Genomic DNA, 17,995 nt, shown 5'->3' with positions numbered 1-17,995 from the left:
CATGCATTTTAACAAATAATGATGTGCACAGATAAATCATTTATAAATACATTCTGCAATATTCCATTTAAAAAATGAAATTTTGATTTCATGGTGACTTTAACACAGGCCTATGATGCCCAAATGTTAATTGTCCTAATGTTTATTCTTTAGGTAGGCCGTTTATGATGTTTTCAGACAAAGCCGCTTGTTTTCTGCTCATCACAGTTCAAGAGTCAAAATCAGTATCTTGTTTTTTTTTTGTTTTGTTTTTTACATATGTATCTCAATATATCACCAACACATGAATATACTGATATAAAAAGAGGTCATTCTCCCATATGAATGCCTGATTTAGTTTCTAGGTTAATTAATTAACAAAGTTGCACTGTGTAGCTGCCCTATTGAATAAGATTATTTTGAATTTCTAATCAGTAACTTGTGACTTCATATAGGCTTTGCAGTATAAAATGGTAAAATATATAAACTAAATTGATAAACTATTCAAAGGTAAAGAACACACAAATAAGATATTTTGAAGAATATGGGTAACCAAACAGTTGATTTGAAAAAGTTTGTTTACCCATATTCTTCAAAATATCTTCTTTTGTGTTCAGCAGAAGAAAGAAATCCATAAATGTTTAGAACAACTTGAGTGTGAGTAAATGATGACAGGTGAACTATCTCTTCAACTTCACTGCATATACATTTCTTTACTAAATGGAAATATTTAAATTATATATGTTTTTTAATTATTTACTAAATGTTATAAAACATGTATTCAAATATTTTTCAAATAATATAATAAAAAATAATAATAATTATTATTTCAGCATAATGCAAAATCAGTCAATGTTTCACTTCTAGTACATTTCTTTATATACACAAGATTTATTTTACTCGATTTTTGCCTTTATTATGATAGGATAGTATAGAATGGACAGGAAGCCAGATGGGAGAGAGAGAGGGCGGCGGTATCGGGAAAGGTGACTTCACTTTGTAGGCCAACCGGCAGTTAGCATCACACTGGTTCCCTCGAGAAATAGGCTTTTGGATTATCGCAAAAAACAAGCTCTGTGATCAACAAAAGTTTAGGATACTTACACGTTTTGTCCATCAACATAATTTCATAGATGTCGCCAGAAGTAAAAAGCTAAAGGTAGCTATAAACGAACTACACCACAGTCCCGTGATTTCAACGTCACCATCACCAAGCTTCCGCCAACTCTTTCAGTTCTTATCTCTAAACATTTTCCAAGAAAGATTGAGTTAGACTAGTTTATAAGAGCACAATTGTGTGCATATGAGGCTGTAAAAGCGGACTAAGGTTACCTGTTAAGCGTGTTGACGTTTAAAGGTGCGGTATGTAAGATTGACAATAGTGGTTGACTAGTGGTTGAAATAGGTACTGCAGTCCAACAAGATAGCTTTTATATTGGGAGATATTCGCGTGCCTCAAGGAGCCGCTTTCAAACAGCGGTAACGTATTGAAATCGCGTTTGAATGCGCGCTCGCATTTACTTTCACTTTGAATTTCGCGATCGTGCGTACTCTGGGAATAGGGAGCGGTGGTGCTGAACGCGTATTTTAAAATGTAACCTCTCCACGGTCAAGTCCACTAACATGTAACACACACTCGTACAATACGAGAGCTTCACTAACACACGTAACGTACACTCATAACACGCTCAATGTCTTCTCGTCACATGATCAGTGCTGCTCGCACGACTCAAAACAGCTCGTGTTGGGTGAGCTGATGGAATTGAAGCGACTGTTATCCGCCTGAATTAAATAGTTTTTATTTATATAAAATGCAAAACTAGAATGGATGCGTTATGTAAACGTAGTGTTGGCCTATTCTATCCTAACTTCACCCTCACACTCCGTCATGACATGGCGGGACAGAGGGTGGAGCTGAGGTGATGACTAACAGCAGATAAATGGCTATCCACCTGTCACTTAAAGTGGCCACGCCCTTAATTATGCAGGACTTTAAAGCTTTTTATAATGTAAACGAATGAGAAAAAATTCACCCCCTCACAGTTGTCATGAAGGGCAAAATTAGCCGTATAGACCAAAATCACAATTTGTACCAGGCTGTAAACATGTGTTTTTCTGCTGTAAAGTTGGGCATTTTAACATGGAGCTCAATGAGATTCTGCTCCCTTCTGGAGCCTGCCCCTAGCGGCCAGTTGAGGAATTGCAGTTTAAGTCACTTCCATATTGGCTTCAAGAGAAACTGTGGGAGGTTGCCGCTTAGGTAATACTGATGTATTTTATGTCGAAGAATAAAGCGTGAACGTGTCTTGAGCTTGTGTTCACCACAGACCTTATTTCATCCATTTAACCAAAACCCCATTCAAAAAAATCCATGGACTTTGGGACGAAGGAACTGGAAGTGCTAAAATGCTAACTTGCTTATGCGTTTTGGCTTCTCAAAGTGACCTGCACCACTGGATATGTCGGCACACTGCCCACGAGGCTATCGACGCAGACTCTAGTACATATTATTAACCGTTTAAAAAAGTTTTACCATAGGATATTGTTTATTTTTTGTTTTTGTCTGCTTGTCTACAGCTGTCTACAGCACGACATTAATCTCTCGCTGCTAGGATGCAGACTAATGGTCAAGCTTTCCATCTGAAATCATACAGGTGCAGACATTGAGATAATTTAATCAGATTAGGCCTGTCAGCACCGTGTTGTGAAATGCACTGTTTAAGAGGCCCATGCATCAAGGAAACCGAAAATTGCCTTGTCAAGAGTGGAAATCTGTCATTGCAGTTTCAAATTACCCTAAAGCAGCGAGTTCACTAAGCATTTTCCGACATATTTGATGACTGGTGCAATTAAAATGGTTACGCTCAGGTATGCATAAACAAAGGTACCAGGCTACAGTTTTACATTATGCAGGTGGCATATTTGACAGTATTACTTGCAGGATAAATGGGTTAGAAGTTATAAACGGGAAGCATATGATAAATTGATCCGGCTAGCATGAGACCACCATGCACCGTTTCGCAGCTGTGTGGAACGGTCATCTAATATTACAGAGGCATTTGCTTTCAACTCTAGAAACACATTTTTAATTGGGCTCGGCTACAAAAAATCCATCTATGTTGCGCACCTGCTGTGCCAACCTTGGGTTTTTTTATCGCTCACGGTTTTATTTCTGTCCGTAGCGCATGGAAAATGGTGGAAAATGTTCTCGACTCTGAATCTGAAAGGAGCCTTTGATGAAAAATGAACTTGACGCTTTCTTTTGATCCAGTCCTAGATTCTCCCATCTGCCCGTTTTTAAGAAACTATTAGATGCTCCACTTTACGCACCTTTGAGATCCATGTGCCAACCATGTACTGTATTTAGAGCCTCGGCCTGGGTATTGCACCATTGCGACGCTCTCTCTTTGTAGCCTGAAGTAAAAATATAGGAGTGTGGCTCAGTGGAGGGACAAGCAAAAATAGACTTTTTTTTTATGCTGTCATGTGTTGTGTGGCTTCGGGGTGATTGGCAATCTCTCACTGTATGTGCTGGTGAGGGATTATTGTTAGAGCAAACCTGACAGCTGGCACTTGGCAGGTCTGCCCAGAACACCATGGATAATTTAGCCTCTCGTTGTCATAATAGTTCATTAGTTGCACTCTTGTGCTAGATGCATCTCTCCACAAACTAAGCGAATTAATACTTAACACTACAAGAAGTTCCAGCGCAGGGTAAGACACATCAGAGAATCTGGTACACGAAGATGTGAAATCAAAATTGAACCTGTTTACACCCAAAAAAGAAAATTCTGTCATCATTTATTCACCCTCTAGTTGTTCCAACCCTGTATGAATTTCTTTTTTCTGCTAAACAAAAGAAGATATTTTTAATAATGTCGGTAATTAAACAGTTGATGGGCCCCATTTTATTTATCAGTATTTTATTATTTTTTCAATGGGGCTCATCAATTGTTTGCTTACCCATATTCAGCACTTGCAAGGTCTTCCAGAGAAAAATAATGTTTAATATATCCAAGTCAATGTCAAATTATCAAAGTATCCTGAAACAAATGTATCACGGTTTCCACAAAAATATTACAAAAACTGTTTTTAACATTGATATTTAATAAATGTTTCTTGAGCAGCAAATCAGCATATTAGAATAATTTCTGAAGATATTTTCAGAAATAGCCGATATTTTCAGTCTGACACTGAAAATTCAGCTTTGCATCACAGGAATAAATTACATTTCAAAATATATTCAAAGTGTAGGGGAATTTACAGTTAAAGACCCAGACCAGGGGCCATATGTATACACTCGGAGTAAAATTTTAGCAAAAGTCTAAGAATGATGTAATTTTACTCTTATTCCTAGACTTAAGAATAAGTGTGATTCATAAAGTTTACAAAGTGTTAAGACTATGGGTCCGTTCTTCGTACCTCGCTTAATACATCTGAGATGATTTGACAGATCCCAGATCGTTTCATCGTGATAACTGATGTCTGGCTAATTTGGTTCTTCAAACGAATTTGCAGATTGGATTTAAATATCTGGATTAAATTATCTAAAATCACTGCGTGTTCTTGTTTTCCCTGAAGAGGGCAGATGCATCGATACTCGAAACCATGATCAGCAATGCAGCGATTGGCTGGCGTCAAGACAGCAACGTAATGACATCATATAATTAAAAAAGCCACCTGGCAAATAACTTGGCAAATTACACAAAAAAAACTACGAATATCTGGACCTTTATAAGGAAACAGCCAAACGACCAAACCAACATAAAAGTTATTGATCAATGATACATTTTTTTTTTTTTTACATGATACCAATTATTTATATTCACGATTTTATACAGTACTTGTACACCCTTTAAATTTTTATTTCAAAGTTGTAATTACATTTTTAATTCAATTTGAAGTAGATTTGTAAGGTGACAGTATTAAAGTTTCTTAAGGGTCAAGATCAAATTATCTGCATCTCCAAGTGGCTGTGTCTATAGTATTATACACAACATTATAATATTATATACATTCTCATATACAATTTAAAATTTGTATATTATTATTATTTAAAAGTATTATTATTGCTCCTGGTTCAGTAATAAACTCTTGTAATAAAGTGTCAGTGGCTGGGACAGATTTTAAGTATCACCTCAAGATGCAATCTAATCCTGTTTACATGAAATAAGCCTGCTCGCGAGCAGGTTTAAGTTTACGGACCTGTTGCTATGACAGCAAGTCCAGGATGAGCTTCGAAGAACCAAATAATCCAAGATCATGCCAAATCGTCAACAATCAAATCCAGCTAACTGAGTTAGCAAGGTACGAAGAACGGGTCCCCGGGGTCCATTCTTCGTACCTCGCTTAATTCATCTAAGATGATTTGACAGATCCCAGATCTTTTAATCGTGATAACTGATCTCTGGCTAATTTGGTTCTTCAAACAAATTTGCGGATTGGATTAAAATATCTGGATTAAATGATCTAAAATCACTGCGCGTTCTTGTGTTCCCTGATGAGGGCAGATGCATCGATACTCGAAACCATGATCAGCAATGCAGCGATTGGCTGGCGTCAAGACAGCAACGTAATGACATCATATAATTAAAAAAGCCACCTGGCAAAAAACTTGACAAATTATACAATAAAAACCCCCACGAATTTCTGAACCTTTATAAGGAAACAGCCAAACGACCAAACCAACATAAAAGTTATAAAAGATAAATGATAAATGTTTTTTTTTTGTTTTTTTAACATGATTACCAATTATTTATTTATTTATACAGTATTTGTACACCCTTTACATTTTTATTTCAATGTTGTAATTTAATTTTTAATTCAATTTGAAGCAGATTTGTAACGTGACAGTATTCAAGTTTCTTATGGGTCAAGATCAAATTATCCTCTCTTGCGCTGCATCAAGCCACTCCCATAATATCCGTGATCACTTAATGCACGGCTCAGATTAACTGTACAACATGTGTGTAAACCAATAAAAATAAAATTATATAAAGTAATTATTCCATCACAAATAAATCGCTCAATCAAGTGGCTGTCTATAGTATTATACACAACATTATACATTCTCATATACATATACAATATAAAAAATGTTATATTATTATTTAAAATTATTATTATTGCCCCTGGTTCAGTAATACACTCTTGTAATAAAGTAGCAGTGGCTGGGACAGATTTTAAGTATCACCTCAGATGCAATCTAATCCTGTTTACATGAAATAAGCCTGCTCCCGAGCAGGTTTAATCTTACGGACCTGTTACTATGACAGCAAGTCCAGGATGAGCTTCGAAGAACCAAACAATCCAAGATCATGCCAAATCGTCAACAATCAAATCCAGCTAACTGAGTTAGCGATGTACGAAGAACGGGCCCCTGGTCTCAGCTCTTAAATTATTGTGAGAGCTGAAGAGGTATCCTAACCTAGTTAGGAGTAACAAGTTTCCAACAAAAATATAATGTATTGGAGTTAAATGATGACAGGGAGTTTATAACTGACCTAGTAAGAAATATAATAACTTCTTCCAATACAAATCAATGCTCTAACTGCAGAAATTAAAGTAATAATTACATATTTTGGTGACGGAAAAAATGCAGCTGTGCACCGGTGATGACTTTGACCCAGCAGTGGGTAAGCACAGTATACAGTATTGTGGCACTGACCAAACCAAACATACAGTAGTGGCCTAAAGTGTTGTGTGGAGTTTTATTTTTATTTTTAAAGACCCTACAAGTTAGGGGTATTAAAATATGAGGGAAGAACAAAACACTAAACTTAGTGAAGGTAGGTATTTATCTGACAAAATAATGTGGCAAAAGTGAACTATAGCTACAGGTTTTAGAAAAACAAAAAAGCTCACAGGAAAAAAGCATTTTAACATAATCAGTTATTAATATTTCATTGGTCCTCTCTTGTTTTTGTGTGTGTTCATAATTTGACACCCTGAAAATGATGTCTGTACATTGTAAATGCATGGAGAGAGCAAATTCCGTTAAACAGACATATAATTATATAACTGCATAAATATCATAAGCTTTCATTAATCATTTAATATGTAAAAGGATAAATATTGATTAATAACTTGATTATAAATCACTGATTAGATATACATTGAAGCGGCAGTGGATTCCAGAATTCACCCCCTTCAAAAAGAAAAGCTGTTATTTAAAATTATATTGTTTTTACTGTGATTTCGTCAAACTCTGTCCTCTAACATTTGAACTCTTTAATTTATATGTCAAAAGTTATATTACTAATAAATGCATTTTAGATATTTCTGGGCAGTTTTTTAATGTTGAATGTACACTCTCAATTACTGTCATGCGTTAGAAAGTCTCTACATAAAAAAGGCGGTGTTCAAAACTGGTCAAAACAGTCTTTTAAAAAAATGAGTTACTACAGTACTAAATTATTTAAATTTAGAGCTTTCAGATGGAAATTTCTGGCTTATGCCATTTGTCCTTGCGTGATTGTTTTATCAGAAAAGAAGAAAAAAAGAAGGTCAGATGACATTTCTTGGATATACTCATAGTCATAAACATCCTCCACAAATAGCCTGCAATTTTATGTTTCAAATACAGGTATCAATAGAGAGCGTAGTAATGTCACAATCTTGAATTAATTTCTCACAGTTGCGACGTTATTTCTCATAATTGCGAAGTTTAGAAGTTACAGAAGTTTACTTTGATGTTTTTATCCAAAGCGACTTCCATTGCATTCAAGGTGTGCATTCATATTTGATCAGTTCTTCCTTTCCCAGGGAATTGAACCCATGACCTTGGTGTTGCTAGCACCACAATCCACAGTTTGAGCAAAAGGAAAGCCTACAAAGAAGTGAAATGTTTTGCGAATGCTGTTTCAAGCAAATTCGAAATGTATTATATTGATAGAGTTGCTGCCTCGGCTAGCCTACATATGCAGCAGAGAGTTAGGAACGTGTCTTTTTTGCCACCACAAAAGAGTTTTTTGTAATTTTCCCTGTTTGAGCCGGATCTGGCTCACAGCAGTGCAACCCTGACAAATCCTGCACTGCGTTGTGATTCGCTCAGCATTTTTTTTCACCCTCACATCTCCTAGATTCTCTGCTAAGTTGTTGTAGTCTCTGTTTTTTGAGCCACTTGAATGCCCTCCTGCGAGCAAATGGCTTCAAGACTTTCTTCAAGTGCTTACCAGTAAGTCTGCAAAGTTGCCGCGGGAGACCTTGAGGGCTTTTTCGGGGAAAATAGTACAAGCCGCTCTTCATTTTTTGTTGGTGAAATGAACGAGAGGCATAATTGCATGCCGTGTACCTTCAAATCAAGCATTACACTATCATTTAATGGTATTAGAGCAAGCGTGCTCTTGTCAGATTCAATTTCAATGCCTCAGTGGGTTTTCTGCCCTAATGCATTGGGTCTACAGAGTTTTGTCATTGCGAATACGGTCTACAGATGGCCACAGATAGGTGCAATTACAAAATTCATTATTTAAATGGTTGCTTTATGAGTGTTTTCTTCTTTTTGACCTCACTAGTCCCTTGCAATTTGATTCAAAACAAGATGGTTCACGTTTAAACGTGGTTATCTGGTCTTCTTTTGGTACCTTTGTTCTCTTTGTGAGATCAGTCATCCAACATATACTTGAAACATGCCTGTGGAGAGACTTCTTCACAAACATGAACATCTGTATTTTGTAGAGTATTTGTTAATTCTTCATAAGATGTTACCAGACTCTTTGAACAAGCCAAGGTCATTTTCTCTTTTCATTCTCTCTCTCTTCAGGCAATGGCGCAGACGGGTTTTGGGCGAAGATACTTCAGAGCGTTTGTTAGTGGCTTCTTTGTAGCCGTCCCTGTGACAGTGACTGTTTTAGATCGTCTTGCCTACGTGGCACGCGTAGAAGGTGCTTCGATGCAGGTGAGATGTCCTTTATCCACTTTATCAAACTATTCTTGGTAACATAGTTGTTTTGATGAATCTGGTTTAGTCTAGTTTTGCTGAAAGTTTGCAAAGATGTGCATTTTTCTTATGAAACAACTTAGAAGGTAATTAAGGTCGGAGCTGTGGCGCGTTGCTCTTTTGGACGATGCAGGTTTGAGTCCAGCCATTTTTTTGATCAATTTACTGTATTTGTCACCATAGCAATTTTCTTTCCCCATCTTCACTATTTCTATGTAATAATTTATATATGATAAAAAGCCACCAAAGTGAAAAAAAATATCTTCCTTCTTACTTAGGACTCACCCCACCCCCCATTTTGGCAAGTGGGGCATAAATGACACCTTAAATAAAAAGGTTGCTGCTCATAAGTCACTCTGAATAGACACATAACCAACACAGTTCAAGACTCAGAATTACTCAGACTGTTATTAAAGGAACATTCCACTTTTTTTGAAAATAGGCTCATTTTACAAGTCCCCTAGAGTTATATAGTTGAGTTTTACCTTTTTTGAATCCATTCAGCCGATCTTTGTATCTAGCGGTAGCACTTTTAGCATAGCTTAGCATACATCATTGATTTTGATCAGTCCATTAGCATCTCATTCAAAAAATGACCAAAGACACTTTCAATATTTTTCCTATTTAAAACTTGACTCTTCTACAGTTACATCGTGTGCGAAGACCAACTGAAAATGAAAAGTTGCGATTTTCTACACCTATATGGCTAGGAACTACTTTCTCATTCCTGTGTAATAGTCGCGGATCTTCGCGGCCGTACCATGGCTGCAGCAGCACAATGATATTACACAGCACCTGAAAGTAGCCCCCAGCTAGGTAACTTTCAATGTGACCGGCACTAAGTTTGTGTAGTTGCAGAGAAAGTTTCAGGCATGCAGCCGACAAATTGTGTTGTGGATTTACCTGTGTGATTAACCATGGTTCTGTGTGTTGTAAAGGGCTGTGATAGTAAGTCGAAGGTGTATACTACCACCATTTTTCACAGAATACCAACGAATCATTTCGCCGCTGCAGCCATGGTACGGCCGCGAAGATCCGCGACTATTACGCTGGAATGAGAAAGTAGTTCCTAGCCATATAGGTGTAGAAAATCGCAACTTTTCATTTTCAGTTGGTCTTCGCACACGATGTAACTGTAGAAGAGTCAAGTTTTAAATAGGAAAAATATTGAAAGTGTCTTTGGTCATTTTTTGAATGAGATGCTAATGGACTGATCAGAATCAATGATGTATGCTAAGCTATGCTAAAAGTGCTACCGCCAGATACAAAGATCGGCTGAATGGATTCAAAAACAGTAAAACTCAACTATTTAACTCTAGGAGACTTGTAAAATGAGCCTATTTTCAAAAAAAGTGGAGTGTTCCTTTAATATGGAGAGATATAAGCTCAAACATAAAAACTAAAATATAAAATATTAAGAATATATATTTTTGTAAATATATAAAAAATATAATGTGTCTGTGTTGTAGAAACTTAGAAACACAATGAAGCTGAAGCCACAAGTCTGCTCATGCTTCATTTCAAATCCGAGGATGTTATCTCTAAAACTATGTATTTTATGAAACATTTAATAAGACCATGTCATGTGAGTATTTAGAGAAGGCTGATAAGATGCTAATAAATATTGGATTGCCTTGTAAACAGCCATTTGAAGTCTATTGTCTAATGTCTGGTGAGGAGAACTATCCCATTCATATTTTTAATTGTTCTCACTCGACAACCCTTTCAAACCTCTGCCAGGAATGAGACCTAATCTTCATTATTCTTTTTTCACTGGTTTTATTTAGGGATGCACCGATATGAACATTTTGGCCGATACCGATAACCGATAATTCTTAATATTTGAAAGCCGATAACCGATATATTGGCCGATAAATCTAAATACAAATTTTAATAAACTCTGAGAGTCTGATTACAAAAACAAAAGGCTCACCATTAAAAGCCATGTCCCAAACACTTCAACATTAATCAAACCTATACACTACAGTAGCCTATTTGAACCAGTGTGAGATTCCTTACCTTTTCAAATTAATTTTACACTCCTATGGCCAAATTTTTTTTTTTAACACTTTACAATAAGGTTTAATTTTTGTTAGTATTAGTTAACCAACAATGAATGAACAATACTTCAACAGGATTTATTAATTTTAGTTCATGTTAATCTCAACATATTCAGACCCAAAGTTGTGTCTTTTAACATTAGGTATGAACTGTGAATGGACTGTTACAAAACACAAACATTTTATTACTAAAAGAAACAAAGGTTATTGCTCTCTGTTTGTTCATGATAGTTAATGCATTAATAAAATGAGACCTTATTTGTAAAATGTTACCAAAAATTATATTGTCTAAAAAATACAAATAATATACCTAAATAATGCAAACAAGTAATTGAACAGCATTACTTAGGCTGCATAATAAAGAATCAGAATGCAAGTGCATGAAATAACCTCCGCACAGACGATAAAGAAATGGTTTTAATCAAACCATATTGTTGATGGAAATGATACGAGAACAATAAAAGTGCTAATTATAAAAAATAATGCTTCTGTGTTTTTGAAAAAAAAAAATATGTTTAATATTACTGTAATAGTAAACATCTGTAATATTAGTCTAGTCTATTAGGAATAATGTTGCTGTTTGAGAGCGCGCTGAAGCTGGAGAGAATGAACGAACAACCATAAACTGAAGCGCTTAGAAGTTTAATTAACAACTAAACGCATCATATATGAGAACAATCAGATATTTATACAAAATAAATATATTACAACTTATATTAGCACAAAATCACGCATAGGTGAAGGGTTATAACTCCTGTGGATGCTCTTCCCCTGTTTGAGAGCGTGCTGAAACTTAAGATGATCACCGGTACAGTGAAGCACTGCGGGTTATTGACTTAACGAAACACATCCTATATGACTTTAATCAGATGTTTATACTACAAAAACGTAATATTACGACTTACATATGCTTAAAATGACGCGAATGCACAAGCGAACTTGACTGTGCTGGTCAGAATGCGTTGTTGACGCTTCCCACAACAGCGCGCTGAAAAACAACTAAACCCAGAGAATTCACTACGTTTTATAACAGAAATATTCTCATTGCAGTGTTATGTATAGGACAGTCCCAGTAGTTATTAATGCTGTGCATTTCTGTTTGAAATGCGCGCGCCGGTACAATGAAGTGCTTTACTGCATCGTTAATTAACTCAACCAAACGCATACTATATGGGATTATATACACAAAATAATAAATATAATATTACAACTTACAATGGCACAAAAGGCTGTGAATGCACAAGCAAACTTGACTGTGCTCGTCATGAAGGTGTAACTCCGTGGGCGCGCGCTGAAGCTAAAGACCGGTACAATGAAGTGCTTTACTGCATCGTTTATTAACTTAACCAAACGCATCCTATATGATATTACATACACAGAATAATAATAAATATAATATTACAACTTACAATGGCACAAAAGGCTGTGAATGCACAAGCAAACTTGACTGTGCTCGTCATGAAGGTGTAACTCCGTGGGCGCGCTCTTCCCTCAACAAACGCGCTGAAACACAACGCTCTTTTACAGCCTATTCTATTCTCATTATCATTTTATGTAGATTATAGAAGACTTGCGCTGCACATGTTGCACATAACTGTATTTTCCTTTTCGAAGTGATTCCAAGCATATTTAGAGCAATTCAAACCCATCATGGTAGACAGCGCGTCCGTCTCAGCTGAAGGAAATAATACATTATCTATCGGCTTGACTATATCGGTCAAATTTTCTTATTGGACCGATAACGATAACATCAAAAATAATCATTTATCGGCCGATAACGATATGTTGCCGATATATCGTGCATCCCTAGTTTTATTCAGCTATTATTAGCCTTTATTCTGGCATTACATGACTTGACAAAAAAACATATTCTTGGGACCTTATGTGAATTCTTTTAACAAATTAGTTTATTGAATAGAATAGCTCCTGGCGTGACAAGGGCATTAGAGCTACAATTAGCATCAAGCTACAAAACACAATTTAAAAGATTAATTTTTAACTTTTACTCAAAAGTCAGAACTCACTTTAAACTGCCATCGAGTTTTTGTACTAACTTATGATCGCAATCTAATGTGGATTTTAGTCATACAATGATGTTGAAATATGTTATGTTAGCCTTTTATATGCAGCTAATCGTTACATCTGCTCAGTATTTATAAAGTACACTTTCATTTTTGATATGAAAATACACCAAATCGCATGAAAATCACACACAAACCATATACTATTGTAATCGTGTGTTTATTAGCTTCTTGTTTCACGTGTAGAAATATTTCTTTGGGTTTGTTTTTCACGGAGCTCAGAACGAGTAAGTGTACAGGACAGTATCATCCATAAAGGCAGGAATTATGGAATCACATAAGATGATTGACAGCTGCCTGCTGAATGAACACTGGATGAGTCATAACTGACGCAAATCAAGAACAGGAGACAGACAGCGCTCTTTCAGCTCTTCAGGTTGCATAATTCAGTGGGAAATTAATCGAAATTATATTTTGTATGAAGAAATATTTTGCAAACATGCAAGACTAAATCAATCAATATGAAATTGCAGATTGATTATTTTGCACTCTTTACATATATTATGAAAAAAAAATGTCAATGCAAACTAGTTTTATCATAAACAGTGGTCAAATATCGAAGCTGGAGTCTTAAATCTTTCTAATGATATTCAGTTTGTCCAGATCAAGTAAAAATGTGATGTTTTAACTTGCAGTGAATGTTGAACAACAATAATCTGGGGCCATCTGCAATCTTTGTATGTTAGAGGGGTTAATATATCTTGATATATTTTGAACATTTTGGACATTGGCAAATATTATTTAATATATATCATCAACATACAGTATGTCTTGACTTTGTTTTCAATTTACTTTTTAAGTACAGTTCTATAACATAATTATATTGAATAATTTACATTTAAAATGCATCAGTGTAACAAATGTCAAATTTGAGTCAAAATGCTAATTTTGAGTCGCTTAAAGAAAAAACTGAGAATCGTTTCTTTGAGACAAACAGCTTAAACTAAATCACAGAAATGTATTAAACTTACCAAGTCTAGCACCATTTTTTTCCAAGTTTAAATCAAAGGCACTATTAAAACATCTCTGCATACTTACGAGGAACTTTTGTGAAAGTGACAGTTTAAGAAGCTCCACAGCCAATAAAAAGCACATTAAAATCATGATGACCATATTCACAGTTGCTTGATTTATATAATACCATCAAAATAATTGCAAATATATTATATCATAGACTATTCAACATATTGCCCAGCCCTAAGAAATACTAAGAGAACTTTACTTTAAAAAGCTCCTCAAACATTAATAACCTTTTTCTTATATTAGGACTTTACAATAGGACTCAATCAAACCAAATGTCCTAAACATTGCACTAATAGCACTGAGACCACAATGAAAGACACCTCTAATAATGAGAGAAAACGGTCTGAATACACCATGCTCATTTCCTCGCCAAACAGAAGTAATGGTTCATTATGTACCTAATGAACACCAACTAACCAAAACGCTGTTGTTGTTGTTGTTGTTGTTTTCCTTTTGGAGTCTGGTTTTCTATCTCGGTTCATAGTGTTATAAATTTGCTAATGGCTTTTCCCGGTCCATCCACGGCCTTTGAATCCAAATAAGTCACTCCATGGACAATGCTGAAAGCTGACACCAATACAGAATGAGAAAATGTGTCTGAATAAAAAAGATAGAGCGCCCAGCTGTGACAGATAAATTCTCTAGGCGGGAACTCTCGTCGGGATATTTATTTTAGAAGGACAGATAAGAGATATTTCTGTCAATTATCCCAGCAAGCGTGAAATGGCTCATCGAGATCTCCCTTAATGATTCATCGGAGGCCCCGTGTATCAAGTCAGTCGTTGACTTGCATGCTTGAGAAGGTTCGTCACACACAAGTTATTTGATATACCACCACAAAAGAGTTAAGAGAAAAACAAATTCTGTTTTGAAGTTAACTTGTAGATGTTATTTTCTTCCTTCAGTCGAAAGGCTGAGTGAAGAACAGAGCGATTCTTTTCCAGAACAAAATTGCAGCAAAGTTGCTGCCACTGAGTTTATTCTTAAAGTAGCTTACAGTTTTGGAAGTTTGTGTGGAATGAAGGATTAAAGCAATAAATCACAGAGTACACACCAAAAATAAGGGGAAAAAAATTATAGAACTTAAAAGTATCTAATCTCTCACAACTCTTCTAGGGACGAGAGTTTACGAACAATGTAGACTCTTAAATATCATGTGGTTTGAATCTTTCCCAGCCGTCCTTAAACCCAGATGGAGAGTCGTCACCTGATGTTGTGCTACTCAACCGCTGGAGTGTGAGGAACTACCAAGTCCAGCGAGGGGACATTGTGTCAGTTCTGTGAGTAGCCATATTTTGTCCAAAACGTGTGAGCCTTTATGTGACATTTCAGGGGCTGAAGAAATGGTCTGTTGTTTATCGTGGTTGGCTTTTTTTGCATTTTATTATATTGTATTATTTTGTATTGTTGTACCCACCTTGTTGGCAGAGGCTATTAACACTACCTCCAGAAAAAAATACGAAAGAAATAACAAGATAACAAGAGCAAGGTGTGGAGAGTTATGCCGTTTGACGCGACCAATGAGTTCGAATCTGCCTTTTTCCGAGCTTCTTCTTCTCCCTTTTAAAGGGATAGTTCACCCAAAAACGAAAATTTGATGTTTTTCTGCTTACCCCTAAGGCATCCAAGATGTCTTCGTTTCTTCAGTAGAACACAAATGAAGATTTTTAACTCCAACCGTTGCTGTGTGTCACTCATATAATGCTTGTCAATGGGGTCTAATTCTATTAGAGTAAAAAAAACATGGACAGACAACTTCAAATTAAACCCAGCAGCTCGTGACGACACATTGATGTCTTAAGACACGAAACGATCGGTTTCTGAGAGAAACCGAACGGTATTTATGCAAATATATCACCTCATATCAGACGAACGCTTTAGCTCTCCAGACTGCCATCACTTCCCGTAGGTGAGGTCAAAATAGCAGCCGGGTCATAGATATGTATACGTAGATTCCTCATTCGAGCGATCCACACCATGATCCACGCAGGCACTAATGAGGTATCTATGTATATATCTATGACCCGGCTGCTATTTTGACCTCACACACGGGAAGTGATGGCAGTCTGCAAAGCTGAAGCGTTCGTCTGATATGAGGTGATATATTTGCATAAATACCGTTTGGTTTCTCTCAGAAACCGATCGTTTCGTGTCTTAAGACATCAATGTGTCGTCACGAGCCGCATGGTTTAATTTGAAGTTGTCTGTCCATGTTTTTTTTACTCTAATAGAATTCGTCTCCATTGACAAGCATTATATGAGTGGCACACAGCAACGGTTGGAGTTAAAAATCTTCATCACAAGAAACGAAGACACCAACATCTTGGATGCCTTAGGGGTAAGCAGAAAAACATACAATTTTCGTTTTTGGGTGAACTATCCCTTTTAGCTCAGAGAGGTGTTTATTTTAAACAAACTCTTTCCCCGGCATTGAAGGAAATTTCCAGCTTTACGTGTTTTCACTGTTAAACACTAGGGGGGCGCTATTACACATCTTGTGAAAGAGTACTGAATCTCCTGATTAAAACACAGATGAGGAAGAAGCAGAAACAAGCAAATAACTTATGTAAGCAGATGCATATGTAAAATAACCCGATCACCAACATTAAACAGCATATAAATCAAAACTGTAGGACTGTGCAAGCTGTGGGGGTGTTGATGGGCCCGCTCTACACCATCTGTGTTTGATCATCGTTCTGAATCCCATCTGGATGTAGTCTTTGACAAAAATGTGATTTTTCTCAGCTTTTTGCTAAAAATTTTGCTTTTTTATGAAACTTTAAAAATGCATTAAGCTAGAATAAAACAGTCTAAAAGAGTCTGTTTTATTTTTATTCCTTTCTTTTGATAAATTGCATATTCAGATATTCATACAACATCAAAAACGCTGCCGGTGACTGGCAACTTTTTTAGAAAATACGCTGGTGGGGAAAGATTTAAAAAAAAGGGTAAAAAAAGGGCCTAACGGTTATTGAAATATTGGTGTCACGTGTGAGCAGGAATGAAGCGGAGTGAGAATCCAGCATGAACGATTTAATAACGAACAACATCAACAGAAATTCCAAAAACAGGCAGGAGCGCAACGACAGGAACACACATACAGGAGCAACGACCAACACCCAACAACTGAAGGGGGCAGACAAGCTTAACAAATTAACAAGACACACCTGGGGAGACTAATCAATATGAAAAAACTACAAAGAACTACAAAACATGGCACAGGACAGGAAATAACAAAAGTCCTCACAAGACAGGGGGAAACAGGCTGGGATCATGACAATTGGGAATAAAGCAGGGTAGGTGTAGAGGTGGGACAATTAATGTCCCAATAAGGCAGAATCTATTTATTATATTAATAAATATAATCATATAAAAGTTATTTTAAAAGCCTTTAAAGTTATATTTAAAAAAAAAACACTAATAATTTAATAACAAAAAAAAAATTTGATCTGTCATTGGCAATTACAATAATTATCGGCTTATCTGTATCGGCCTGAATTTTAATATTGGTGCATGTCTAAATACAGTGTTGGTTATTGGCTGATATCAGTGATTTTTGAAAATGTAATTCTAATTGAGTCTTTAATGATGCTAATAATCTAAAAAACTAGACCAAATCTCAAAATAAATGTATCTGTTATACATATTTATTTTATTTGTTCTATTTACAGTTATTGGCTGTAATATCAAAAAAGATTTATTGGCTTATTATATTAACAAAATTCAGTGCATTTCGAGTGTTTAGCTTTGTTTATGCCTCTCAGCTCTGGTGAAATCCTTGAAAATGGCCTAAAATTACCTGAAATTTGTCAGATGTGATTTTTTTGTGACAGAACATCATGTTTATGTCAGTCAGTTGAGCCTGCAGACCTCTGCTGTTCCACGGGTGTCATGTCGAGTCCTCCTCACAT

The 17,995-nt window shown here is 36.0% G+C and overlaps 1 protein-coding gene across 1 annotated transcript in view; it reads left to right on the top strand.

Moving 5' to 3' along the window:
* immp2l (inner mitochondrial membrane peptidase subunit 2) overlaps positions 1 to 17,995 on the top strand; it is a 112,252-nt gene that overhangs the window by 1,213 nt on the left and 93,044 nt on the right. The window contains exons 2-3 of the mRNA XM_079809891.1: positions 8,744 to 8,878; positions 15,261 to 15,364. Of these exons, the coding sequence (XP_079666017.1) occupies positions 8,747 to 8,878; positions 15,261 to 15,364 (236 nt within the window). The 5' untranslated portion in view covers positions 8,744 to 8,746. The remainder of the gene's footprint in view (positions 1 to 8,743; positions 8,879 to 15,260; positions 15,365 to 17,995) is intronic.

This window comes from Gobio gobio (genome assembly GCF_949357685.1).
Source record: "Gobio gobio genome assembly, chromosome: 25".
NCBI classification, from domain to species: Eukaryota; Metazoa; Chordata; class Actinopteri; order Cypriniformes; family Gobionidae; genus Gobio; species Gobio gobio.
The sequence above is the reverse complement of the archived record's forward strand: the minus strand, read 5'-3'. Positions and strand labels throughout refer to the sequence as shown.